The sequence below is a fragment of the Manis pentadactyla genome (genome assembly GCF_030020395.1).
Source record: "Manis pentadactyla isolate mManPen7 chromosome 15 unlocalized genomic scaffold, mManPen7.hap1 SUPER_15_unloc_1, whole genome shotgun sequence".
NCBI lineage: Eukaryota > Metazoa > Chordata > Mammalia > Pholidota > Manidae > Manis > Manis pentadactyla.
The window spans coordinates 3111371-3139334 of record NW_026644588.1 but is presented as its reverse complement, the minus strand read 5'-3'; the positions used below and the strand labels follow the sequence as shown (position 1 = coordinate 3139334).

At 53.6% G+C, this 27964-nt stretch overlaps 1 protein-coding gene across 1 annotated transcript; it reads right to left on the bottom strand.

Moving 5' to 3' along the window:
* Positions 1-197: 197 nt before the first annotated feature.
* Positions 198-26514, bottom strand: GP6 (glycoprotein VI platelet). Its single transcript, XM_057496674.1, has 15 exons — positions 23986-26514; positions 23722-23757; positions 21425-21709; positions 20771-21079; positions 18860-18980; positions 18597-18634; positions 18099-18375; positions 11624-11709; positions 11199-11453; positions 9132-9416; positions 7976-8029; positions 5931-5981; positions 5180-5431; positions 1482-1577; positions 198-920 (listed from the first exon to the last, which is right to left on the bottom strand). The coding sequence occupies exons 1-13, from the start codon at positions 24017-24019 to the stop codon at positions 5265-5267; spliced, it is 1998 nt and encodes a 665-aa protein (XP_057352657.1). The 5' UTR covers positions 24020-26514; the 3' UTR covers positions 198-920; positions 1482-1577; positions 5180-5264.
* Between the last annotated feature and the right edge of the window lie 1450 nt (positions 26515-27964).

Genomic DNA, 27964 nt, shown 5'->3' with positions numbered 1-27964 from the left:
CCCCCACAGAGCTCCCCCAAGGCTCTCGTGCTCGGGTGACCTGCTTTCCTTATTATTGTCAACCAGCCTCTCCAGTTGTGTCCACACGGTGCCACATTAGATTCATACAGCAAAGTGATTATTTTTCTTTGCAGATTGTCTAGTACTAACATTATAACAAAAGGCCTTTACAACAAAGGGCCAATACCAACACAAAATTTATGAAGCTAAACAAAATCAAATTTGTTTATTAGATAGCTAAAAAGTAATATTCCTACTAAATTTGAACAAGATTAGTATAACTCTTCCCTCACCTTTCACTGTTCAATACAGAACAAATGAGCAGTTATTCCTGGAGAAATGTTGAAGTTGCAGACAGTTGCCTCTCCTTCCTCCAGACCCCAGGGAGTCTGTGCACCCCCTTCCCTTCCCACATGCCCCAGCCCCAGGCTCCAGATGGCCTAACGCGTGGGTTTGGCATTATGTAAATTAATAATCTGTCGCATTTTCATATTGTCACTTTTATTGAACACTGTGAAACACATATTTCAAGTATCAATGTATCTGATGTTAGCATAGATAGAACTGGAAAATATCCTTTTAATCAACATATGTAAAAATATTTTTGACAGCTCACCACAAATCCATGTTTTCCCAAATACATAAATACAGGATATACAACATTTCAAAACATTCAAATTATGTGGTTAAATGTTTGCCTTTCCATCAAAAATTTAGGGCATGGCCTTCACACACAAAGCTTAGAAGTCTGCACTCCGAAGCTCAGCTCACACATTTCTCCCGTGCTGTCTCCAGTCTGTCAAACGTGTGTATAGGACTGTTCCTCTAAGACCAACTCCTCAAAAGCCAGCGGGCATGAATCAAAGCTCCACATGCTCCCCTTGGTCCACCCGGGTCCTCTGGTGGTGCAGCCTGTGGGCCTGTCTCCAGTGGGAAGGAAACACGGGGTCTCAGGAGTGCACACTGGATCTGTGCACGGGAGCTGAGGGGTCAGTCCGTGTGGACTCACGCCTTCGTGGAGGAAGCACGACCGTGATGCACACAGACAGAGGGGGATCTGGTGAGAGGAAGTCTGTGAAAGGACAGAAGGAACCCCGCACGGATGCCTGCAGGGAAGGGAGGCACCCCAGGATGAGGAGGGTTAAGGCGTGGTAGAAAACTACCTGCTGCCGGGGCGGTGGGTGCCAATAACATGAAAGCCCTGCAGGGAAGGCAGGGCAGGAGCCGTGTCCAGGGGTAAGAAAGATGGGCCACGGGCAAGATTTATATAAGGGGTTTCAGAACGTTACTGAACACTAGATCATCGGCGATGCTGACCTGGGGAGCTAAACATGACCCTGCCTTAATGTGGCCCTTACACAGCACATGATTTTTTGTTTCCCTTCTTTCTCTTCAACCAGAGAGGTTTTGTGGAAGAAAAAGAAGGTAAAAGAGAAAGACACTGAGAGCAACAATAGTCAAAGATCCAAAGCATTCCTTACCCATCAAAGACAGTCTTTCGTTTGGATGTTCATTTGGAACTCGTTTCATAGCCTTGCATCACAGATCCAGTAGTGTGGAGCAGAAAGCAATATTATCTAAAATAAGAATACAGGTGATAGATGCCAGCTATGCTCCTCAGGGCGTGCAAAATGACATATTATTAGATCTAAAGCAGAAAACAACTTCTCAGATTCAAAAAGACAGATGCACCCCTATGTTTATAGCAGCACTATTTACAATGGCCAAGATATGGAAGCAACCTAAGCGTCCACCAGTAGATGAATGGATAAAGAAGATGTGGTACATATACACATATACTATTCAGCCATAAGAAAGAAACAAATCCTACCATCTGCAACAACATAGATGGAGCTGGAGGGTATTATGCTCAGTGAAATAAGCCAGGCAGAGAAAGACAAGTACCAAATGATTTCACTCAGATGTGGAGTATAACAATGGAGCAAAACTGAAGGAACAAAACAGCAGCAGACTCACAGACTCCAAGAAGGGACCATACTGGTTACCAAGGGGAGGGGTGGGAGAGGGCAGGTGGGGAGGGAGGGAGAAGGGGATTGAGGGGTATCATGATTGGTGCACATGGTGTGTGTGGGGTCACAGGATGACAGCGTAGCTCAGAGAAGACAAGTGGGGACTCTGTGGCATCTTACTATGGTAATGGACAGTGACTGCAATGGGGTGTGGGGGGGACTCGATAATAATGGTGAATGTAGTAACCACATTGTTTTCCTTGTGAAACCTTCATTAAGAATATATGTCAATGATACCTTAATAAAAAAAAAAAGAATAAGCTGAGCCATTTTGGAGGCTAAGTAGATTTCCCAATGGCATGATCTACTTGGTATAATGAAGACACAGGCTGTGCCCGGATACCCTTCTTTATCTGGGGCATATCTGGACATTCTAAGTTGCTCTTGGTCTTAGAAACTTGAGAGAATTAAAAAATTAACTCTGTGAGCCCTTTCTCGCTCTCTGGTTTTATTTGATTAACTCTCAGAGTCCCTTTTAGTGGGCGTTACTGGCTTTATTCTGTCTTTCTGCCTAACAAGATGATTCCCGGACCTCAGGGAACCTGGGGTGCTTAAAGAAGGGAGGTGTGGGCACGGAGGGTCCCCTGTCTCCTCGCCCCCTCCTTTCAGTTGGCCCCTCACTTTAGAAAATGCTGCAGAGCGTCAGCCAAGAATAAAGGCTCACAGAAGCAGCAGCAGAGCTGTTAGTCTGGCCTGGCCAGTCAGACCCCGATTCCTGGGTCTCTGACTCTCAAGACGAGCGAGTCAAGGTGGGGGCTTCTTCCTGAATCGCAGGCCCCAGAACGGCGTGGCCGCCTGGCCCTGCCTGCTCGGCGTCTGGTTTTTAGTGCTCCGAGTCTCTCTGCCCAGCGAGCACCCTTCTGATGAGCTCTTTCCACTTCCTCTGACTGGCAGGCCAACAGCCGCCCCACCACACCTCATTCCGAGGGCAGCCCCCTCTTCTCCTGCCGTGGGTTCTTCTCCCCACGTCCAATTTCCCTGACACAGGTCTACCTCGGAAACTATTCTTGCTCTTCTACCAGAGACCATGACCAGCCCCCAGCAGTCACAAATAAACACAATTTCATTTGACCCTGGAGGGTGATGTTTAAAATATGTTGAAGCTAGTTGGCCCTTATATCAGCCAAAGTCATTTTGATTTTGGTTTTGATGTATGTGTACAGTGTGAAATGACTACCCCGGCAAGCTAACTAACGTATTCATTACTTTGCCGTTCGCGTGTGTTGTGCTGAGAACGTGTAAGATCTTCCCCCTTGGCACGTTTCTAGTATAAGATACAGTATTGGTAACTGGAGTCACCGCACTGTACGTTAGCTCTCCATCTTGTAACTGAAGGCTTGTTGCGTAGATGTATGGTGAATCTTGAATAACAAAACAAAAGTTTTTGTTTTGTTACGTACTGTATCAGTACGTTAGCAAAACCAGGCTGCAGTGCCAACAAGAAACGGGGCAGCTGATTTCCTTGTTCTCTTATCTGTATACACATTTTTGCTTTAATCGTCCCCTCTCGCCATCCCCCACCCCCACTCCCCTCTTCCCATTTCTACATTCACGTGCTGAATCTGGCCGCCAACAGGCGAATTCTAGAGTTGAGGCTGCCGTGTCACAGGTCCAATAAGGGGTGGTCGTTAGGTTATATCACGTGGGCAAGGGGGATAAATAGCTGGTCCTACAGATGGGTTCAAGAACGGATGTCCCATCCGGGTCCACCTAGTAGAAGTTGTCAGAGTGGATTTTGGAGTACATAGGTATCAGAGCTACGTCACAGGTGTGTTCGTCAATCCCATCTCTCACCCTGTGTACATCCTGATAATGGCCCGAGATCTTGCAAGGCTCTAGAACTACCCAGCAGCTTTCCAGTGTTGACCTGATGGTATCTCTTTTGCCCTATCAAGTCTCTATGGGGCTCTGCTTGCAGAACACCAGTCAGTGAAGACGGCTCTGCCCTGTGAATCCCTAAAGCCTGAGACTCGCAGACACTGGGGCGTCTGGAATGAATCTCATTGATGCCACGAGAAGCTTCTTTTTCTATTGTACCCCCAGGTTGAAGATAAATGAATCTGATGCTCAAATCCAGGAGCTGCTGGAAAAATCAAACAAAACCACCCACACCTGACTGCCGGGAGTGATACTCCAAATCCAAAACTTAGCAGACCTTCCCTCTGACTTCATGTCCCGAATCTCCGAGGGCCATTCCTTCCCCAGTAAAGTCCTGGGTCCCCAGGGAGATGGTGAGCCGCCCAGGAGCCCCTCAGAGGGGCGAGTCGCTGGGCAGGGTATTATTTCAGCCCTGCTTGTGCCCCTGGCTTACATAAAACACGCACGAGTCACTGGGCAAAACAGATGGAATGTCTATGCCTCGACTATCAAAAGAAATAAAGATAAAAGCATGCATGAATGAGGTGGTATTTATTAATGGCTTCTGATCAAACTCAGAGAAAAGATACTTTATTTGGAGAGAACTTAGCCCAGGGCAGTGGGGTGGGAAGAAGGCGGGACAGAAATGTCTGTGACCGCATTGATTTCTGTTCACCTTGCCCATCCCTGCCCAGTTCTGCTGTTTCTTGACCTGCACGGGTAGCTGCCTGATAAATCTCCCCAAAGGCAACCCCATACCGAGTTATTCCCCCTCAGCTTGCCTATCCTGGCCGTCGGGACAAGGTTAGTACTTTGGATTCTTTTTCTCATATGAAGGGAAGCCACTGACATGCCTGTTATATGGTATTATATTCCACACCCATTTGAAATAACAAAGGAGACTTAGGGTGCAGCTTAGGGTGGAGTTAGAGTGAGGGTGGGCTTGTGGCTAACCAGACAAGAGTGTGGGGGCCCTTGGGGACGTGGACGGAACAGGGTCAGCTGTGAGAGCCCATCTGGAGCCCCTACCAGGGAAGGTTGGAGAAGGACCTAAGTATGACCTTCAGGTAGGGTGCCGTAAGATCCACAATGTGGGAGGGACCCGGGAGGACATGTTGGCCCCCACTAGGTTCCTTCCTCCCAAACAAAGGGCATCCTTGGCGGGAAAGCCGGCCGCGGACTCAGCAGCTCCCTGATGCAGCACCTTCTCCACGGCCGGGGCCTCCACCCTCCCGCTCTCACACCCACACGCGGACTTACGTCCCCTCCCCGCCCTGTGACCCATCTCGTACTTATGGCAAAGCCTGAGGTTCTAACGGTGGCGTGCAGGGTTGTGACCATCTGGTCTCCGTCCTGATGCCCGGGGGATTTCGGCGTCTACGGGAGGGGTGGGAGCGGCCTGTGGACGGCTCTGACCCGGAGAGGCCGGCGTTTCTGTCGGCTGTGCCGATCTTCTACCAGAAGGCCCACCAGGAGCAGCAGAACCACAGCCCCGAGGCATAACCGGACCACGTTGCCCTTAGTGTAGTACTGGTGGGCGAGGCCTGGAGGGGTGAGAGTGCCCGGAGCAGGGGATAGGAGCCCATCTCCGGGACCCAGGCCTCACCCTGAGCTTCTCACAGCCGAGCCCTCACCTGAGACCCCATTGAGCTCTGTTAGGGTCAGTCTCCTCCCGAGAGGGGCCCTCACCCCCTCGCCGAGGGTCGGGGCTCCACAATATCACCCCTGCCGTGCACCCCTCACGGGCCTCTGACACAGCCCCCCACACAGTGGCCTGCCCGGTCACTCCGCTAACTGTGGCCTGTTGCAAGGTGGGGGACAGGGTGGTACGTGTCTTTCTCTGGCCTCTAGAAAATCTCAGCATTCCCACCTGTTCTTACTACCCAGCTCTGAGCTCCACATGCTGTTGTTTCCCCTCCCCTTAATATTTCACACACTGGACCCCAGATCGCAGGCGTGGAGCTTCTGTCTCGGGAGAGCAGTCAGCTTTAGGAACAGAGAGGGATGGGAAGGGAGAGGGTCCGGAGAGGACCACTTACTCACCAGCTGGAGAAACTGTCCCCTTGGGAAGGACGGTGGTATTCCTAGAAGGCTCTGGAAATCACAAAAGGGTGAGTGTAAAGGGATTAGAGCATGTCCTCTTCTCCGTGCCTCCCCCAACCCTGATTGCAGGCACTAGGGGGTCAGAATCCCGCGGCTGTAAGAAGGACATGACCTACAGTATAGAGCCAGGCTGTCCAGGCTTGAACCCCAGATCCACCACAAATCAGATGTGGGGCCTCTGGCAAACGACTTAGCATCTATGAGCCAGTTTTCCCATCTGTCCAGAGAAAATAGTTATCTTGCTTATATCGTAGGTCAATGTGAAAACTAAACTAGTAACAATAATAACAGCATAAGGCACAGGGCTTGACGTATAACAAGCACCCCGTACATGCTAGCTCTCCTCTCATGCCACAGGTATGTCCTGAGACCCCCCAGGTGCCCGGCCACGGGAAACGGCAGGCAAGTCAGGGCCAGGGCTGGGGGAGGGGGGGGCCTCTGCCGACCCCTGGGGCCGAGGTCAGCCCGAGGGGTGGGGACGAGCCCGCAGGGATGGACAGCGGCTGGCCTACGAGGACTGAGTCTGAGAAGCACCGCTGGGTAGGCTGAGAGCCCCGGACGCGCCCGGGGTGGGTTGACACGGAGGGTGGGAGGACCCCCACCAGGGCCTCAGGTAGCCCGGAGGGGGCTGGGGCGGGGCGGGCCCCGTGGGGACACCCAACCTCTCCGCAGGGCACCTGCCAAGGGCACCTGTCTCTAGGGAAATGGAGACTTTCCAGGAAAGGAGAGCGGAAGGGGGGGGCGCACCCCTGCTCTGGACGCAGCGGGGCGGGTGCGCGTGGCGCCTGTGATCCGCGCGGAGGCCGCGGGGAGCGGGGCCGCCCCCGGCCGGAGCCTCGCCAGAGGAGCAGCGCCCCGGACCCGCGGCCGCTCCCCGCCCAGCCGAGGCTCCCCCGCCTTCGTCCCCCGGAACGCGGCTCAGCCCCGGGCCCGCAGCCCACGTCCAGCGCGTTCTCAGCCCTCAAACCGGGGGCCTTCCTGGGAGAGGCCGGGAGGCTTCACGAGGCAGGTTAATAGCCTCCCGGCCTCCGGGACGAAAGACAGACTCGGTCCCGCCCCGCCTCCCACCGCGCCCCAGCGGCTGGCCGCCCACCGGCTGCGGAGGCTCCGCCCGGGAATGACACGTGCCGCCTCCCGGGGCCTCTGGGGATCCTGGGCAGGGCGGTCAGGAGGCGGGCGGCGTCAGGGCGGCCCCGGGGTGCCCGCGCTCCGTGCCCCCCCGGAGGCCGCCGGGCTCCCGCACCCCCCCCCCCACGAGTACGGCGGCCCCGAGGCCCGGGTCCGCCCACCCGCGCGTGCCCTTAACTCACTTCCTCTTTCTGCCTGTCGCGAATGTGCTGCTGTGAACGTGCCTGTGCGGGTTTTGTGTGAACATGTGTTTTTTCAATTTGTTGATTTTCCCGAGCAAGAACACATGAGGGGGACACCCCGGCCCCCACACTACCGCCCAAGGCACAGGCAAACACCCGGAAAGCCAGAATCAGCTGAGATGCCTTTGAAAATCAGGAATACGTGGGCCCACGCGAAACTCAGTGCACCTGGCAGCACTGCGGATGCCTGGGAACTTCTCAGAAATGAACATTATCGGCTCCCCACCCTGCCCCAGACCTATGGAATCAGAAGCTCAGTGTGGGGCTGGGAGGGGGCATCCAGGAACCGGATCCCCTCCACCTAACTCCCACTCTGAGGCTCAAAAACAGAGGCCAGGAACCTAGACTTTACCAGCCATACAGATATTCTTCACGTGAGGCATTATAAACCATCCCCCTGAGGCTGGGAGGATGGGAGAGTATAAGGTAGCATAGTTACGGCTTAAATACTTGTTACACCCACCCAATACAGGCAGAAATGAGAGATTTTTTTAAATAAAGCAAGTCTGTGAAAGAGACAGTGAGTTAAATGGAGACATCTAGATAAAGAGGAGAAAGAAAAGAGAGTCCGTGTGCCTGTACGCCAGACACCAGGGGGAATCCTCCAGAATTTACCTGTCACAGAGGAAGGTGGTTCTGGGGGTAACCGGCGGGTGGTCACAGAGATCTCTGGAAAATCAGAGAAGGAGAGAATTCCATGCTCTGTTAGCTGTAGGTCCTGAGCAAACAGTAAAACATTTCTGGAGCCCAATTTCCTCACTTGGAAAATGAATATAAAGTTTACAGCACTAGGCTGCTGTGGGTGTTAAGTAACAACTGAAAAGATACACCCGCCATATTCCGGGCCTGACTGATGGCGACAATCCCTTTATAGGGCGGTGGGAATGTTCTAAAACTAGATAGTGGCAATAACCACACGACTCTGCGGATTTACGTAAAAAAACCCGAATTGTCCCCTTAAAAAAAAATAAAAGCAGGCGAATATTTCTTTGGCACCCAGCGTGTGCCAGGAACTTCTGTGGGTGCTGGGATACAGCAGAAAAGAAACCAGATGTGAATGGACACGCTGGGTGTAGGGGCTGTGGAGAAAAATTAGGCAGCGGGAAGTGGCTGGGGTGCATCCAAGAGTCAGGAATGCGACCGAAGGAGGCGCCGGTCAGAGGAGGCTGCGTGGGTCTATCTGCAGAAAGCGCGGTCTCAGCGCATGCAAAGCCCCTGGGGACAGGGTGTGCCTGTGGGGAAAGGAAAAGCCCGCTGGGATAGTGGGCAGCACCCTGAGGGCTCTGTCCAGTGGCAGGTGTGAGTGGATTCACGGGCCCCATGTCACCACAGGGTCCTCGCAGACTGAAGACAGGCAGGGAGACAGACGGGTCAGAGACGGAGATTTGAAGATGCTCTGCTGGCGGCTTTGAGGACAGAGGAAGGGACCGCAGGCCAAGGGACGTGGGTGTGTCTAGCAGCCGGAAAAGGCGTGGGAACGGATTCTGCCTGGGGCCTCGGGAAGGAGCCAGCCCTGCCGAGCCTGTCTCACCCCAGTGAGACCTACTTTGGGATCTGACCTCCAGAACTGTAAGGTTGTAAGTTTGTGGTGTTTGTTTTAAGCCAAGAATTTGTGCTGATTTGTTAGAGCAGCACCAGGAAACAGATACACTCTGCAAAGCCCTGCGCTTCCCCTGCCTTCGCCTCCTTCCTGCCCGCCGGCCCCTCCCCGCGGGCCTCCCGTGGGGGCCTGGGAGGAAGGAGGAGGGAAGGGTGGTCTGCAGCCCCTTACCTGTGACCACGAGCTCCAGGGGGTCGCTGGGGGGCGACCACAGGTAGGGGCGACTGCTGAAAAAGCCATAACATCGGTAGGTCCCACTGTGTGCAGCCATCACCGTGAGGATGGGGAAATCGGCCCGGTACCACCTCTCAGGTCCCTTGTAGGGCGCAGTGTCCCCCTCCTTGTGCAGAGCAAACTGGTCAAAGCCATAGTGACTCTGGCAGTGCAGGGTGACATCTCCTCCCAGGGACACCGCAGGGCTGGGCCAAGCGGAGAGCGAGGGCTTGTCATAAGCTCCTGGGAGAGAAGGGAACTTACATTAAACACACAGGCTGGGGGGGTGGGACGGTCCCCCACCTCCTTACAGCTGGGGAGCTGGAGAAGCCACTCCCCACTGCCAGCTCACAGCGTGGTCCTGGCAGAGCGCCTGAGCTCAAGTCCTCATCCCGCCACTCGGGGACTGTGTGACCCTGGAGAGAGTCTCCCCCCATATCCGTGCCTCAGTATTCTCCACTCCAGAATGGGTCTGATTGCGACAATGTGTAGTGAGCATTTAGCAGCAGGCCTAATAGACAGCAAGCACCCGAGGTACGGCGGTAGTAGCAGAGCAGCCGAGGCCCACATTGCGCTAAGCTCGTGTGCCAGAATGCAGTCGTCAGATTGCCTGCGAGGGCCAATTCCCAGGCTCTGTTCCCAGCTCACGACGCGTACCAATGCACCGAATCCTCACAAAGACCCACGATTACATCACTGTGAATATCCTCATCTTATCAGTGGGAGGAGGGCATGCCATGCGAAACAATTTGTCCCAAGCCATGAAATAATAGGTGACAAGAGTTGAAATTTGCAGTCACAGTTTGGCCCCAGGCTGTCCCACAAAACGTGCGCCTGCACGGCGATGCCATCTGACACTGTTTTCCATCATCAGGTGTGGCAACGCCCCCCTGCCTGGCACACAGCGCTCACACCGACAAAAGTGGACTGAGAACTGTGTCTCGTTCATTCAGCCAAGCAGTGTGTCCATCTCTGTTCTAAGAAGTGAAGGTCCCGTTAGGAAGAGAAATCAGACTGACTGAGATCCATAAGCAAACGTGTGTCACCCCAGAGAGTGAGGAGCACCGTGTCAAACTGGGTGTAGGTTTAAATAGGGTGGTTCAGAAAAGACTCAGTGAGAAGATAGTGTGTGAGTGACAAGCGCACAGCCTAGTGGGCCACCGTCCCCGCCCAGGAACTCGGTGACCACAGCTTAAAGGGGCACCTACACACCAAAAAAAAAAGAACCCACTAATTAAGATATATCATATTTTAGTGCAATTTTAAAATCAAAGGTAATGCAAACACATTCACAAACAAAATATCAAGAATTTAAACAAAGACAGACTCCAGCTGAGCCCAGCGGAGCCACATTGAACAGCCTGAGGCAAAAGGCTCAAAATATTTCTATGGTTAATTTCTTCCACACTATCAACATAGTTGAAAGAAATATTGAAACTTTTAAAAAGAATCTATGAACACTCACAACACTATTTCAAGTTGAACTATTTCATTCATGCTGAAAAAGAAAAAAAAAGAATTCATTAAACTTTATTCTTCTGGTTGACATGGAAGGAGACCCATGGGAGGTATTTTCCGAATCTACTTAGGAAGGTAACCATTTCAAAGTGCATTAGAAATAAAAACCTAAAGCTGAGAACATCTTATGCCATCAAAATGTTAAAATACAAGTAAAAATGCAGGGAACAGGCATGGAGGGGTGCCTCAGGCTCAGGCGGGGCTCAGATGGTGCCGCAGCCTCCTGTCCTTATGAAAATTATGATATTTTGTTCTTTAAGACATTTTGCCGCGGTTTGGATTTTTTTCCTAAAAGATCACGTTGACACGTTACTTAGGTTGAGTACAGTTTCTGGGCGCCTCCCCTAAATTGAGTGCCAGGGGCCAGGGCCTCACTGGCCAGCCTGGTCCCGGCTGCCTGGGACTTTGGACATTCGATCCCCATCCTCCCCTGCCTGCCAGGACCCAGACTGAGGAAGAGGCAGCCCTGCGGCCACTGCGGCCACCCCCCGACCCCGCCGCCCTTACCGGTGGTGACCAGCTCCAGCTGGTCACTGGCAGGGGACCAGCTGCTCCCATTCTGGTAAGAGCAGCGGTAACACCCGGCATCAGTCTCCCGCATGGCTGGGATGAAGAGGACCGCCAGGTCGTGGTACTTTGACCTCAGCTTCTCCAGGCGGTACAAGTCCACGCCCGGGGGCCCCTGGCAGCGGAGGGTCACCGGCTTCCCCAGGGGCACCAGGGAGCTGGGCAGGGCCTGGAGGGAGGGCTTGGGCAGCAGGCCTGGAAGGAAAGTGGAGCCTGGGGGTCAGCTTCCAGATGGACCTCCTCCTGGTGCCCTCATTTCCCCCTCCTGGGTCCCCCTCTCTCCCCCCATCCCCCTGGCACCCTCACCCCTCCTGCCCTCTGCAGGCTGGGCCCAGAGGACAGAGCCGCCTGGGAGGGGGACTCACCGCTCTGATCCTGCGTCACGTGCCCCAGGCACAGCCCTGAGGAGAGAGGAGAGGCCAAACTGGGAGTCCACACACCCCACTTCCGCCTGCTGGGCAGGGCGCTTGGACATTTGCCCTCATTCGCTTTGTTTGCATAATTTTTTTTCAAAGACATACATGCACCTAATTTAAGAGAGAGAAGCCGGCCTTAAGAGGCCGCTTCCTGCAGGGAAATCCTTCCAGGGAGGCAGGGTGATCCGAGGCCGCCAGGGGCTGGAGGGGGGACTGAGTGGGACTAGACAGAAGTGGCGGGTGCCCATCCAAGTGCCTGAATGTCACCAGTGGGCTACATGTCATTACTGGTAAATTCCATGTTACGGTTACTATTTCACCACAATTTTTTTAAGGCCAAGCAGGGACTCCTTGCGCCCCTGCCCGGCGCACACACTTTTGACAGCTAGGAAGACAATCCCCCTTCTCTGGGAAGGGGGTTGTGGGCCAGAGGCTCCTGTTTTTTCCCCCAGCTTTATCAAAATGTAATTGATGGACATTGTATAGATTCAAGGTCAGCCACCTGTTTGTTTGATACATTTATATCTGACACGAGGATGTCCACTCCGCTCCTGCCTCTGTGCCCTCCACACTTGCCATTTCTTTCCTGTGGTGGGGACAGTTGAGATCCAGCCTCTGACCGACACTCAGGTCTGGGATGCAGGGTCTCTTGCATTGTTATCATAAGCCAGGAGACCTCAGGGTGTGTCGATCATGGATTTCCCACTATTTTAACCTTTTGTTTCAATCAATATTCAGCAATTACATCATCATGGCTGTGCTAAGAGGATTCACGCGTGGGGGTTATAATGAGCCCACGTATTTCCCCCCCTTATCTTCCCTAGAATCCACACCTGGCTGGCTCACTTCCACAGGCACAGCTTTCCTGGGACCTGTGGGTCATTCTCTCCCTGATCTTCAGGAGCCCCTCACGTACCTTCACAGGGTCTGTCAAACTGCTTCTGCCCTGGAGGCGCCCTCCCCCCATTTTTCCGTCCATCTGAACTAATTCCTCTCTGAGTTGAACAATCAACCATTTTCTCTGGAGCCCAGACTCTCCGCAGGGCTGGTAACACCGCCTGTTTGAGTCTTACTAGGTTACCAGATGTAGCAAATAAAAACGCAGGACCCCCAGTGACATTTGAATCCCAGGTGAACAATGAAATTTTTGCCCCAAAATTTTTTTGCATAGTTTGGCCCATGAGATACATGGGAAATACTTATGTTTAAAAAATACTCATTGTTTATCCAAAATTCAGTTTAGCTGAACATCCTGTGTCTTATCCGGTTAACCCTTATCCTTCACACACACGCCAGAAGGAGGGACGGTTGTTTCCATTGCAAACATAAGGAAACTGGACAGAGAGGCGAAGTAATTTCTCTTAGCCCACACAGCTGGGAAGGGGCTGCACCTGCACCATCCTCAACTCCAGAGCTCAGGGGGCGACACGCTCGTCACCAGGCCCTGCGAGTCCCACCCTCTGTCCGCACCCGTTCTTCCCCTGTCCCCACTTTGTCCATGGCCCTACACACGCCACCTCCGCCCCTCTAACACAGCGGGAGATACTCCTTTGCATGCTTTGTGTATGGACCCTGGGTCACCATAATCCTACTGTTTAGGGGCCATTATTTGCCCCATTTTGTAGATCAGGCCATTGAGACAGTCTCTTGCCCTCAGCCCTACAGCTGGCAGAAGGTAGAGTCAAACACTAGCAGCATATTTTAGAGGCAAAGAACATGGACTTGGTGCCAAAATCCCTAGGTGTGCATTGGAGCCCTAGCCGCGTGACCTTAAACAAGTCATTTTATCTCTCTGGGCCTCGTTTTCTCATCTAAAAGGTGGATAACAGCAGGCCCCACTTCATCAGGCCCCTGGCAAGCGCTCCATGAGGGTGTGTTCAAGAATGAATGAGTCAGTCAAGCAATGAGAGGAGGTTTGTGCCCGTGGTTTTGCCAGCCTATCCCCGTAACACAACCGCTTTCCTTCCCACTTAGCCTCTTGGAGCCTCTCGCCTCTGGGTGATGAAGTTCTTTTGACGAAATATGCATATGGCATGCCCAGGAGAAGGCCGATGAGGAACGTGCGGTGAGAGCAGGCCGGACCCGCCAGGGCAGACGCCCCCCACCCTTCCTGAGCTGCAGCTGACCAAGAAACATTGTGTACACCTAAAGTGTGCGACGGGGTGCTCTGATGTGCAGAAACGATTCCCCCAGTGAAGCCACTCCATCCGTCACCTCACAGAATGATCCTTATTTTGGGCGAAAGCACTTCAGTCCTGTGCTCCCAGCACATCTCAAGCAGAGCCTGTAGTATTATTAACCACAGTCACCACGCCATACAGTAGATCTCCAGACCGACTCACCTTACAGCTGGAAGTTTGTGCCCTTTGACCAGCGTCTCCCCATTTTGCCAGCCCCTGGCAACCCCCAGTCTGCTCTCTGCTGCTATGAACTTGACTTTTTTAGTCTCCATGTGTGAGAACACATGGTATTTTGCTTCTCTGGCTCATCTCACTTAGCCTCATGCCCTCAAGGTCCCTCCACGTTGACACAAAAGGCAGGATTATTTGCAGCAGTATCATAGGGACACCGACAAGTTTGTAACCTAGTCCCGCTCCGCTGAGCCCACAGTAGAAAGAAAGAAACCTGGTGACGTGGGAGAAGGTTGCAGTCCCTACGGAGACCTGAGCTCCTTTCCTGACCCCACCACGAATGGACTAGAATAACAGACAGAAACGCCACCCCCAGCTCCCAGTTTTCCCACCCAACCACCCAACCAACGAAGGGTCCCTGCAGGTCCGTCCCTCTTGCCTGAGATTCATCACTGATGCATGTTTTAAAACTTCTTTGCCTCATCGCGGCTGCCTGCCCCTCAGCGTTCCCCAGATCAAACCCCAGGACTCACCAAGGCAGAAGAAAAAGGTGGGGCCAGGGGCCATGGTTCTCCGCCCTCCCAAGCTCATCCCCAGAGGGAGGCCGCAGGGCTGGAGCAGAGGCAGGATGGGGTATGGAGAGAGAACGTCCCCCTCCCTCTGCCCCCCTCCCCAGCCTGGCTTTTCCTGAGACTCATGCGAGGGCAGGCGGCCCCTTGGGGAAATGACTTGCACCCAGGCTATGAGGAGCCTCCCACATCAGCTGTCAGCAGCCCACATGGCGCCTCTGTGAGGCATCGTGGGTGTCCTGGCACCCCCTGAACTCCTTGACTTCTGCCAGTGAGATGCCACGGCACACCAGCCCGCGTGACGGTAGTGACACGGATAACACCCAGTGTGGGCGGGGATGTGGGGACGCTGGAATCCTCAGGACCGTGAAATGGGGCGGCCGCTGTGGACAACGTTAAAACTGAATTGCCATATGGCCCAGCAACCCCACTGCTGGGCACCACCCGGAAGGATGGAAGGCAGCGACTTGAGCAGATAGATATTCGCCAAGACGGAACCCACTCAGATGCCCACTGACGGATGGGCGAACAAGCTGTGGTCTCTCCATACGATGGGATGTTGCTCAGTCTTAGCAAGGAGTGCGATTCTGATACGCGCTATGATGTGCGCAGCTAGGAAATAAGCCCGACACAGAAGGCCCTATTAGGGTGTGATTCCATTTATCTCAAATACCCAGAGTAGACTAATTCACAGAGCTAGAAAGCAGAGAGGGAGAGAGGGGGTTATTCCCTCCAACAGTATAAAATGCATGGGAATCGTGCTATTTTGAATGAGGTGCTGAGATGGAGCGTTATGGGGTGGATCTCCTTAACAGAATGGTTCCGGGGACCCCTGCTTGGGAGCAGTGATGTCTGAAGTTGGGCCTCCTGGTCATGGAAGAAGAGGGGCATGTTCAGCCCGCCCGAGAGCTTGATGACCTTGTAAGTGGGGTGCGGTTCATGCAGATGGAAGTCAGGGAGCATAAAGCTGGAGAGGTACGGCCGTCAGCTCAGGGTGTCCCACCCTTTTACTATTGACATCTGCAACCAGGTGAGTCTACAAGGGAGTCGAGAGGGCTGTCCCTGCATTAAAGGAGGTCTGGCAGCATCCCCGGCCTCCATCCACTGCGTGGCATGAGCACAAGGGCCCCTCCAGTTGTGACCACCACAGGTATCTCTAGATTCTGCTAGATGTCCCTTGTGGAGTGACACCACCCCCAGTCGATGCCCACCGGGTTAGAGTTCGGGGGCTTAGAGCAAGGTAAACTTGGGTGCACGAATCTCACACACCGACCCATCTGGCCCTCACACCAGACGGAGAAACGGGCAGTTTCCATGCCATGCTGGTGAACCTTGAGCTTAGGAGAAAATTCATTTTTCCAGTTGAGGCTTGGATTCTGGGAGCCAAGTAAATTCTTTCCCTCTGGCTTAACCACATGTTCACAGAGATTTAGGCAAAGGCTTTCTCTTGTTTATCTGTGCCCCTAAGTTCTCGCTTCTTTTTGCCACCTCCAAGGAATGGCTCAGAAATATTCCACATGAATTCATTCATTTCTGCAAAAGATTATTTTCTGTCTGGGAGAATGCGTGTCGTATTGTAAATCATATAATGCTAGGGAAGCGTTTCATCTTTCCACTGCACACTGAGAGTCTACAGTACGTTCCAGTATCTCAGAACATTGGTTTACTTCCAACACATGACTCCCTCCCTGTCCCAATAACAACAGCCCTCTTATGTGCAAACATCTCCACTGTAAACGATGCTGAGCTAAATATCATTCTACACGCATCCCTATGGTCAGAGGTGTGAATGTCTTTACAATACATACCCAATGGGAAACGGCCAGATCAGAAGTCGGGTGGATTTTCAGCTTACATGGGGCCAAACTGCACCGCCGATTGGCTGCACCCGTTTCTTTTCCCACAACAGCGCAGAGGAGTGCCCACGCCTCCCCACACTCTTAAAACTGCGGCCACCCAGCCTTCTGATCTTTGCCAGTCCAATGGGCTGCCGTACAACAGATCACTGACTGGGTAGCTTAAACACAGAAGTTTATCGTGTCATGGTTCTGGAAGGCGGAAGTCTGAGTGAAGGTGTCTGCAGGGGCGCTTCCTTCCAAGAACTGTGAGCGACAATCTGGCCCGCGCCCTTCTGCAGCTTCCTGGCGTTTGCTGGAAATCTGGGGCTCCTTGGCTTGTAGATGCATCACCCTGCTCTCTGCCTTCAGGATCACATGGCGTGTGTTCTGTGTCCAAATTTCCTTTTTATTCTTAATAAGGACGCATTTTATATTGGATTAGAAGCCTGTCCGACTCCTGTGTGACTTCGTCTTAACTAACTACAGCTGCGATGACCCCATTTCCAAAGAAAGTCCCACTCTGAGGTCCTGGTGGGTAGCACTTCAGCGCATGGATTGGAGGGGACGCTGTTCGATCCCTCGAGGTGCGGGTGGAGGAATACCCCGTCACTGCTGCCATTTCCATTCCTCCGATTCCCACGAGGTGGGGGCGCTCATCCCACGCGCCCCCGAGCTGGCCGTCTTTCTGCCTTACAGAATGACCTTTGAACGCAATCCGACCCGCAGCAAGTGGTGCCGAACGGGAATGTGGCCCCAGGCTAACCCACCTCTCGTGGAGTCTGGGCTCGTCCCGGAAACGCCATCCCCACCTGTGGCAGCCGCCGCTCAGCCCCACTGTCGCCCACGTTTCCTCCCCCGGTTTATTTCCACCCGTCAACACACACGTACTCACGCCAAACCCTTTGCTGTATCTCGCTGCACCCGCCATTCACTTTCTTCTCTGCTTCCTTTTGTCAACACTTCCTGAAGAGTTATTTTAAGACCGAGTCCAGTTCCTTTCACCCACTGCTCGTTTTATTATGTCGTATTTATTTTAATTGTATAATTGAAAAGAGACATTCACCAAACCCAGGGCAGGGGGAACCATAAAACACCCTCCGAACCCCCGGCCCCATCCCCTCCCCCAGAGGGCCCCTCGCGTGGCCATCTCGTTCCGTTTTGCAGTGCGGCCCCCTCGCGAAGAACCCTTCCCGTTCTCCGTCCTCTGCCCCCGGCAGCTCCTAGAGCCCCGGCCCGAAGCCGTGAGGAGCCTCCTCCCTGCCCAGCGTGACCCTGCCTGGCTTCTGCTTGTGTTCGCAGGCAGTGGGTTCTCCCTAGACGTGCTGCACGGCGGGGCTCGGTGCATCCTCTCTGCTAAGGGCCGGGTCACACGGCTTGCCCCGCTCGGTAGACTCTGAGTGCCTGGAGACCAGAAAATATGTCTTACAAGTGTTCACCCTCAGCACAGATCCGGGGAGGGCATCCGTGAGCCTGAGCAGGCGAGTGGGCGGCACGTGCGCAAGGACCAGGAACCTGCTGAGACAGCTGACAGGTCCCGGCGCTCCTTGACAGTAAACAGACTTCTCTGTTCTTGAGTCTTTGGGGAGTTCGAAGACAATGGCTGGGGCCGAGGGACATGAGGAGGGGCCCCAGGGCGCTGCATCTTCCTCAAGGAGCACTGTCACACGAGTCCACACAGCCGGCGCCGGCTCCGCCCTCGGACAGGCTGAGGACTGCGTACACACAGGGCTGCGCGGAAGAGGCCTCCGGGGCGCAGGGCGACAGGGGGTCCCCACTCCCCAGGGGGGTCTCCAGGTGTAGCTTAGCGTATGTCACCTCCTGCAGGTCCTCCTCTGCGGGGGCCTGACGGTGCAGGGAGGGGACGGGGCGGGAGGGGAGGGGCGTGCGGAGACTCGCCTGCAGGCCCCTCTCCCTGCCCTCAGGCTGGATGACCTCCACGACGGCTGCAGAGCAAGATGGGGGGCTGAGCCTCCGGGGAGAGCCTTCAGATCGCCCAGTCCTGCCACCTGCGTTTTGGGGGTGACTGGCTGAAACCCGGGAAGCGCAGTGACACGCCGCCTGCCAGGTGGAGCCCCCCCCACCGTCTCCCCTCCCTCCAGGGTGCCTCCCGCCTTCCCCAGCACACCCTCCCCGCCCCAGCTGCCCTCCTTCCCGGGCCCCTTACCCTGACTCTCCCCCCGGAAGTCCGTGACTGGGCTGCAGCTGCAGGAAGGGGGCAGAGGCATTACTGCGGGTTGAGGAAGGACGCAGAGGCCGCGCGTTCCCGGGGGAAGCCCGCGCTCTCCTACCTCTGAGACCTCACCCGGCCTTTGCTCTCACCCTCAGCGCTCCCTGCAGAGGGTCCGAGATCAGAGTTTCGGTGGGGGAACCCCCAAGCCCCTCCCCACACGCCCCCGCCCCGCTAAGCCTCCCACCCCCAGGACGTACTGTGTCTGGGCCGACGCCCGACATCCGCAAAGGAGAAAGAGGAGGAAGACGAGAAGGAGCCCAGCAGCAGCCGAGGTCCCAGCCACGATGGGGAGGCGTCCGTTTCCAGAAGCCCGCGGATCTAAGAATTAGTGAGCAGCAAAGGCCCATTCAACAGACACCCACTGTGCGCCCTCCGCAGACGAGGCAAGCCGCTGCAGGCGTGGGAAAGCGCAGTGAAGCCGCCCGACGGCAGCGTCTGCCCGTCAACCAATACACGCAGTGCTGCTGGACACAGAGTAAACCCATGGCCAGGCTGCTCACGCTGCAGTACAAGAGAAGGGTTCTCTGGGAGATGAGCCCCGAAGGCTAGGCAGCACCCAGATCTCTGAGGTGCAAGAATAGCGTCCGGGCAGAGGGAACAACAGGTGCAGACTCAGCAGTGAGGAGGAGCTTGGTGTGACCCGCGCGCAGAGAGGACAGATCGTTCAGGACAGGAAGGGGCTCCATAAGCACGGACAGGTCAGGAGAGGTCAGCAAAGGTCAAAACCTTTGGGAGAACACTGGGGGCTCTGGAGAAGAGTCTGATTTACACCTACGCGCAAGAAGGACCCACAGAGGAACTGGCAGGCAGGGAGCCATGTATTTCTTTTAAATCACCGGGTTTGCCGTGTGATACGCGGATTTAAGGGAGAGACAGGAGGCGGCTGTGCAAGAACAGTGCAGTGGCGGAGAGAGGAAGGAGGAATGGATCTGAGGATGGAAATGAGGCTTGAGGTTTGGTGACAGAGGGCAAAGGGGAGCCTCCGGGACTGTCCCCGACGACCTGATCAGCAGAGAGGGCGCACGGCGCCCGCGGCGGCGGGAAGACCAGGAGGAGGGGGGGCTTTTGAGATGCGCGGATCAAGAGCTCAGCTGAGATCTGAGTGGATGTCAAATAATCCATTGCATCTGAAACTCGTAGGAGCGTTTTTGACTGCACCGGACCGTGTGCTGCCCATCAGCAGATATTCCACTAAAGCGCACCCCCTGCGGTCCACGTGGCATTCCTGCCTGCAGGCTGGTCCTGTACAGACTTCTCCAGTCACGCCTGCCTCCTCCTCTACCCGTCCTTTCCTCCTCAGATCCCTTCCCCCGGTGTCCATCTTTCCTTCCCTAACCCACACATGCCCCCAGCAATGAACTGGAGTTCCCAGGGAGCACCAGGCAGGCTCGCCTCACACTTCTGAGCCTCCGTCCCCTCTGTTCCCCGCGCCTGGGACACGGGCCCCTCCCTTGAAACCCTGAGAAGCCTCAGCTAATCAGGAAAGTTATGGCACCTGGAACTCAGACCCCATCCGCCAAGACTGCTAAGTTGCTCCTCCCTGCAAAGCCCTGCAGCATCTTGACCAAGCATCCCTCTTGGACATCCCCCCTTGCAAATCTCCTTCTGCACCTCCCCATTGCCTTGGCAGCCAGCCAGAGACACCCCTGTGGTCCCGGCATCTCCCGCCAAAGGCTGTGTCTGCTCCAGGGCTTGGGAAAGTCGTCTGGAATGAAGAAGCCAGCACGGCCCCTCTTTTCACGTTTGCTGTCTCTGTAGGCAGGGGTGACCCTTTCAGTCCCAGGCCCATCTGCACACAGCTCTGCCCGAGGGAAGCGCTGGGGGGTGTGGAGGAGGATGACACCCATCCTGAGCGGCACGCCCACCCCTCACTCTGGTCCCAAGAGCTCTTTTGTGCAGATAAGTGAAGACATCTCTTCCCAAGAAAAATCTGCTTATGTCTGCCCCCAACTGCCCTCGTGAGTTCGTGGCGCTTCAGGGCCTATGGACTGAACCGAGGGATCTTAGAGGGGTCGTCGGTAGGGTGCACAGCCCACACGGTCAGACCAGGTGGGACTGACCCCCGCCTCCCATCAGGAGCACACCCTTGAGCAGAGAGCTGGAATTACCTGTCTGGCCGCTCTTCTCTTCTGTGACCAGAAGCGTAACGGGATTGCTGGGCTTTGACCACTTGTGGGGAGAGTGCTGCCATGAACCGAAGCACCTGTAGGTACCCCTGTGGGCAAGGGTCACCGGGGAGATGAGGAAGGTCCTGTGGTCCTGGCGAAAGAAGTCCTGGGGAAGGTCAATTCGTTCATCTTTAGACAGATTGAAGAACGCGTAGGAATAAGATGCTTGGCACGGGAGGGTCACATTCCCTCCCACGGTCACATTGGGGCCGGGAAGGGCAGTCAGGGACAGCCTGCCCTCGTACACTCCTGGAAGAGAAAAGCTGATTGATCACTGAACCACATGGGACAGCGCCGTTGTCTTGGTTGGGCCCAAAAGGAGGAAGGAGGAAGGCTGACCTTCACCCCTTGCTGCCATTCAGAGATCACAGGACAGAAACACCCACCCACCAGGTGGACGAGCATCTGTCCCATCGGGCGCAGTGCTGTGGGACCCCACTGCCTCTCTGCAAGGCCACGGCCACGGTCAGAACACAGAGGCGACCCAGACGGACACGGAGGGAGGGCAGGGTCAGTGATGGGGATACGGCCAGTCCCACATGGCGGCCAGCAGAGACCGAGGCTGGGAACCGTGTCCATGGGGGTGCCCCTCACCTGTCACCACCAGGTCCAGGAGGCCACTGTGTCCTGACCAGACCCCTCGTTTCAAGTATCGACAGGAGTAAGTCCCAGCAGTGAAGTGGCTCGCAGACGGGATGAAGAAACTGAGTGTTCCCTGCGCTCCGTGGGGGCTCATGTCCTCCCAGGTGGGATAAGGTTCTGCTTTAAGGAGCCGCCACACAGACACTCCTGACGGCCCCCTGCAGTGGATGGTCACAGGACTGCCCTGGGGGACCAGAGTCCCTGGTGACGCCCAGATGGAGGGCCGGGGAAATTGCCCTGCAAGACAAACACGCCCTGAACCCAGAGCATCCCAATGCCAGAAAACCGCTGTTCCCGTCCCCCCGAGGCCCCGGAACGGCACGACTCATGGGCAGTGGTTCAAGCCCAGTGACTCCCAGCCACGCCCACCCCGGCCCTGTCCTCAGTCCATCACCTGTCAGGCAGGGCCACACGCTGCTTTCTGTCCTGGACACGCTGTCCATCTGCTTGGCTGTTTCCCATCACCTCCAAGCCACTAAACCTCGGGATGCCTCTGGGCTTGGCCCTTTAATCCAGCTCATTTCTGTAGGCCCCACACAGCCTCTAGCTCTCCATCACCTACGTGTACACACACATCTGCCCGTCTAAATGCATATACTGCTCACATGTACGCCAGACATACAGACGCACACACCCTATACTATAGGGCACACTACAGTCACTCACCTGAACTCGTTTGGGTAACTGTGAACTTCTCAACTGTGAAAATATTCAGCTAATTATGCCCAAATGAGAGCTCTAAGAAATTTCAAAACAGCTAATGCAACTTAGCCGACCCTGCCAACTGGAGACTAACTAGTTTTTCTCCAACCCCTGGGTCCAACATGGAAGTGAACTCTGGGGGGTCTCTGCCTTTGTAGCCCGCAGGGCTTCCGCTGCCCGGGGCCAAGAGACCATCGCCTCTCGTTGCATCACTGCTCTGTGCTCTTAACTTCTCTCCTTCTACACAGGCCCCAACCGCTCTCCGACCTCCACGGAAACACTGAAGCCCGTGGTCCTAAATAAGCAGCAGCAACTCGGTCCTCCGCTCACAGCCTCCAGCGGCCCCGCCCCATTCTAGTGACAGCTGAGCATTGTCCCTGGCCTGCCGGGCTCCTCGCTGCCCGACCTGTTGTGCTTGGACCTCACACCCCACCATGTTCACTCGTCGCTAGCTCTGGACACCCTGGCCACTGCCTGGATGAGCGGAACCCAGTTGATTCCCCAGCGCAATTTGCATTTGTTTTCTGGCATGAAAGGATGTCCCCGTGTCACCTCCAGCCTCCCACCCCTTCAGACGTCACCGTTACGTCCACACGCCTGGACTTCGTCTGCTCCTGAATGCGCTCTCTTATGCTTTGTGTCTCTTAAGCATTAAACACCTTCAAACATAGTAAATGTTTTAGTTATCTATTCTGTTAATATTATTTTCCTTCGATCAGAGGGCAAAACCGACGGGAAGTCAGAACCCTACACCCAGCACACATTACATGTTGATGTCACACCAAAGGTTCGATATATCTGGAAAGTGAAGGAATTAACTTACCTCTTGGAGGGTTTATAAGATTAAAATGAGATCACTTAGGCGAAACCGGAGACTGTCGTTAGGCAATGGGAAAAAATAAATGTTACCTAACCATTGTTACATTTACACAATGAGACCTAATCTGAGCCAAGTGCTGTTTTCTGAGCGTGATGTGCATTGTATCTTAACTGACGCAGCCCTCTGCTGTTACCCTGTTTTGGAAAGGAGGAACTCAGGGCTCAGATGCAGGAAATTGCCTGAAAAAGGGCCCAGAACCAGCCAAAGTGGGGCTCTCATTTTCCTCCAGTCTGTTTCCCAAGCAGGACTGGCTGCCCTGGGAGCGGACCCACCCTCGATAGTTAGCTGGAGGCCGCTGAGGTTGTGGCAAGCAGAAGAGGACACACACACCCCCAAAACGGGAGGGTGTCACATCCGCAAACGTGCCCGGGGCTGTCCGTGTGGCCAGGGTCAGCGGCTGGGTCTCCCTTGAGCCCTGTCACCAGACCTGGGGGCCCTTTTCTTCACTCGTTTGTGCTGACAGGGGAGAACCCTCGGGAAGCTTTCTGGAGCAGGGAAGAGACTCCACCGAAGGTTGGCACAATGGCGGAGAATGTTAAAAAAAATTTTTTTTAATAAAATGGGAAACGTGAATGAGGGGGACGGTGTCAGGGCCTCTCGAGCTCACGGCGCCGTCCCCTCAGCCCAGCTGAAGGCTGCTGAGCAGCAGAAGGGAGAAAGGACTCACCAAGCTGCGCCCGAACCCCTTGCTCCAGACAGAACCCTGCAACAGAGAAAGACCTGGTGAGCGGCGTCACCCTGTAAACCAGGGCTCCCCAAGGGCCTGATCATTCCAGAAACCAGACCCGGGTGCCCGTGGAAGAAGAGCTGCCCCACGCGCGATCGCTGTGTCACTAAGTGGTCCCAGGACCTCACAGGGGAAGAGGCCCCTGGGAGGCACGCGGCTTAAGAACCTCGGTGTCTGTATCCTCCTTCCCTGTCCCCTACTCACCAAATCCAAGCAGAAAAACGAGCCCCGGGGCCATGGCAGCGCCTCACTTCCCGCAGGCACGTGAGGGCTTCACGGAGGAGGCACCGCCTGGGGCTTTGAATCCCTGGCTCAGGGTAAGGGCAGCCCCTGCCAAACAGAAAGGGGAAATGCTCCTTTTGCAACCCTCTGCTGGACACCTACGGGGAGTGAAGCCACAAAGAGGGAACAGGAGGCGTGCGTAATCCCATCCTCGGTGACATGCCTACCGACTGCATAGACGAGAGCTGAGGGGGAATTACGAGAAAGGTGAAGGAACGCAGCTAGACAGGAGCGGACCAGGTAGGGGAGTCCAGCGGAGCATTTAGGGATGGGGCTGTGGGCCTGAATCAGACCAGAGACTTTGGTGGTGCCTGTGAGGATGCCAGGAAGACAGATCCCTTTGTAGGATACGGATTCTCTGCAGCAACGGTAGGTATGAAAACATTCAGCGTAGGTCATGAAGAAAAAGTTCCCCCAATTACTGCGTCCCAAGGACTATATCCTGACCAAAAGTCTCTGGCTGGGCAGCCCTCCCAGTGCACTTAAAATGACTCTTTTAATTTACTTGGCATGGTTAACGACCTTCTCATATGAGAAATGTGTACATTCTTGAATATTTGATGTTGTATATAGACTTTTTTAATAAAAGGAAAAGTATATATCTTTATTTCCCTTAAAATGTTTTTGATAGCAAGATAATTTTACATAATAGATTGTTTTTAATGTGATTCAAAGTGCACTATTAATTTTACAGAGTTTTTAAATGTGAGATGCATTTTCTAAGCTGGATCAGTGGTGTTTCTCATTCAAGGTGAGAAGGCCTGCTATTCCCACTATAAATCATCTGATTTGCTAGGGTTGTTTGCCTGCAGGGGAAGGTGCTCAGTCTGGATGCTGAGCATTAGCTGCAGAGAAGGTACAACTACCCTCTAAGCTCTACCTCCATCCTTTGTAAAAGAGGTCTAGCAACGCCTAACATCACGGGTGAAAGGCCACTCAAAATGGATCAAAGGCTTCTATGTAAGAGCTAAAACTTCAAAACACTTAGAAGAAAACATAAACCAAAATCTTCACAAGAGAGGATTTGGAAATCACGTGGTGATTAGACATGACGCCAAAGGCAGAGGGAACAAAAGAAAATATAGACCAATTGGACTTCATTGACATCAAGCACCTTTGTGCATCAAAGGGTACTGCCAACAGAGTAAAAAGTCACCCCAAAGGATGGGAGAATGTATTTGCAAACCATACATCTGGTAAGGGATTAATATCCAGACTATATTGACAACTCCTAAAACTCAGAGCCTCTCCTAGGAGGTTACAGAGGGACCTCGGTCCAAGTTCACCCAGCACGGGCGGGTATGGGCGAGCACCATTCATCTAAACATCTTGCTCCTGTCTTGAACATGCAGTGCCTGTCAAGCTTCAAAACTAAAACTTAGGTCTAATTTATCAAGATTTCACAATCTTTCCAGAACTCTTACAGGCATGGGATGTGTATTATCTAATTTAATTCCAACCCAAACCCAAAGAAATAGTCTACTTCATTCATTCACCAAGTATTTATTAAATGATTACTGTGTGCCATGCCTCACTGCAAGAATTCTAAGACTTTAGAATAATTTTAGAATTCCAAATGGATTCTAAATAATTCTAAGTAGAATTCACTTGAAATTTTAGAGCCACTCTAAGACTTAAGAACTTTAGAATGTAGAATTAAAATAAAGCCCCTGTCCTCATAACAGCTGGAGTCGGTGGGAAACTGTAACCATCCAGTTATTAATTTAAATATCATTTTGCAACTTTGTTTCATGCTGTGTGGAAAAAATACATAGCACGGAAAGAGGATATATAGAAATATCCCTTTAGATGGTGCACACATGTCATTTGGTATCAGTGAAGGTGGCTCTGAAGTCCCCGATGAGAAGGTGACCTTTCCACAAAGACTTCAGGAACGTTGCAGACCAAGCCGGGTGGACATGGGGACAAGCATTCTAAATAGTGGGAACAGCCAACGTAGATTTAACTGGCATGTTATCAGGAGCCCCTGGGGAATGGCAAAGGTCCTTCTTTACTGGGAAATGTAGGAGATGATATTACTAAAGGAATGCTAAGGGGGAAGTGAAGTCTACTGGGCGCTGGAGGACACCCTAATATATTTGCTTGTCCTGTTGGTGAGACTACTACTGTATAACAAACTATCCCAAATCTAAACATTCTCCATTTATGAGCTCACTGTTCTGTGGGACTGAAGTCCAGGAATGGTACAATTCTCTGCACAGGGCCTCCCAAGCTACCATCAAGGTGCTGGCCACCCCAGGGTCCCCATCTAGAGACCAGGATCCCCTCCAAAACTCACACAGTTGCAGCAATCCATCCGCCCCCACCCCTCAAGTCTCCATGGACATCTCCCCCAGATGTGTTAAAAAATAACAACAGCAAAACAGCATGCATGCTTACTAATGGCTGCAAAATGGTCCTTTGCTGGGATGTACCATCAGCTGCTTAAGATGTAAATCTTTTTAGAAGGTAAGCAAGCGCCTTGCCAGCTTATGATCCAGCAGTGTCTTTCTCAAGGACCTAGAAGCCATCTCTTTGGCATGTGAACCCCGAGGGGGAGAGATTCAGATACAAGGACCTGAATTTCTGGCTTTTAGATTGTTTCCAGTCTTTCAACATGAAGGGAGTGCAATCCCTGTTCTTTCACAAAGGCTGTCCCACGGGTGATGTAGGTTCACAGACCACATCCCAAGGGAGGAAGCGCTGGGGCGCCTCTGCAGACTGCACAGCACGGAACAGGTCCCGTCTGGGAGGCTCTGCCCGGGGCAGGTCCCGGTGTGTGCAGGAGGTGGGGCATTTCTGGGAAAACTGCCTCCTCTGAGCCTGGTTGCAGCTCTGTGGCTTCAATCCGTGTCCTGAATGGGGGTGTGGACAGTCAACATGGGGCCCCTCCCTGGCACAGAGAAGAGAGTGTGATGTCCCGTGAACCCCTTCTTGTCCTCCAGGGGAACTAAGCCAAGTGCTGACTCCATCACATTGGCAAAACAGAATTAAAGAACATCTCCCAACCCAGAAAATTCCACAAAGGTAGAAGATAAAGCGAACGGTTTTATCATTAAATAAACTTTGAACTGGAACACGGTGTGTCGCACAGGCCATCTGCTGAAGCAGCTGCATGGGTGGAAGGCAGCCTCCCCTTTTGCAGAGCCGGCAGGTACAACCTATCACATTCGTGTGCAAGATAAATAACAATTGGTCCTCAAGTGAGAGGGCTGGCCCACCCCACGCATCATGCACAGATCCTCCTAAATGTATGTGGTGTCCCCATCTGTGTTAGCTGACTGGCTCTGTGCACAGAGAAACCAAACTTCTACCTTGATGGCAGGAGATCGTCTTACGGGCACGGACTCCACTTCCTGCCTCCTTCGGGAACCCCAGGAGACAAGAATCTCTCCCCCTCGGGGTTCACATGCCAAAGAGACAGCTTCCAGGTCCTTGAGAAAGACACTGCTGGATCATCAGTTGGCAAGGCGCTTGCTTACCTTCTAAAAAGATTTACACACATTGCAACGAGACAGAGAGAAAACTTGCAAGGTTTCTAAAGTATATGCTCTAAATGGGAGGGGAGTCACCTCTTCCCTTATTTTCAAAGGGAGAGTTCAGCCTCTTATTTTTAATCTGTCACTCACACAGTCAGATCTGACCATGAGCTGCCCAGTTATGTGCCAGTTCGGTGGCTAGACCAGCAACTTCCCACGGGCTCTCCACCGACTCCCGAGTGCCGGGGGAGATACTAACGACCCCAGTGCCAAAATGCCCAGAACTTAACTCCTTCCCCCGAACCCGGTCCCTGGTAAGCACTGCTCTGTCTTGCACCTTTATGATTTGACTTTAGACAGCTTGTGTAACTGGAATCAGACGGTATTCGTCTTTATGACTGGCTTCTTTCACGGAGCATAAT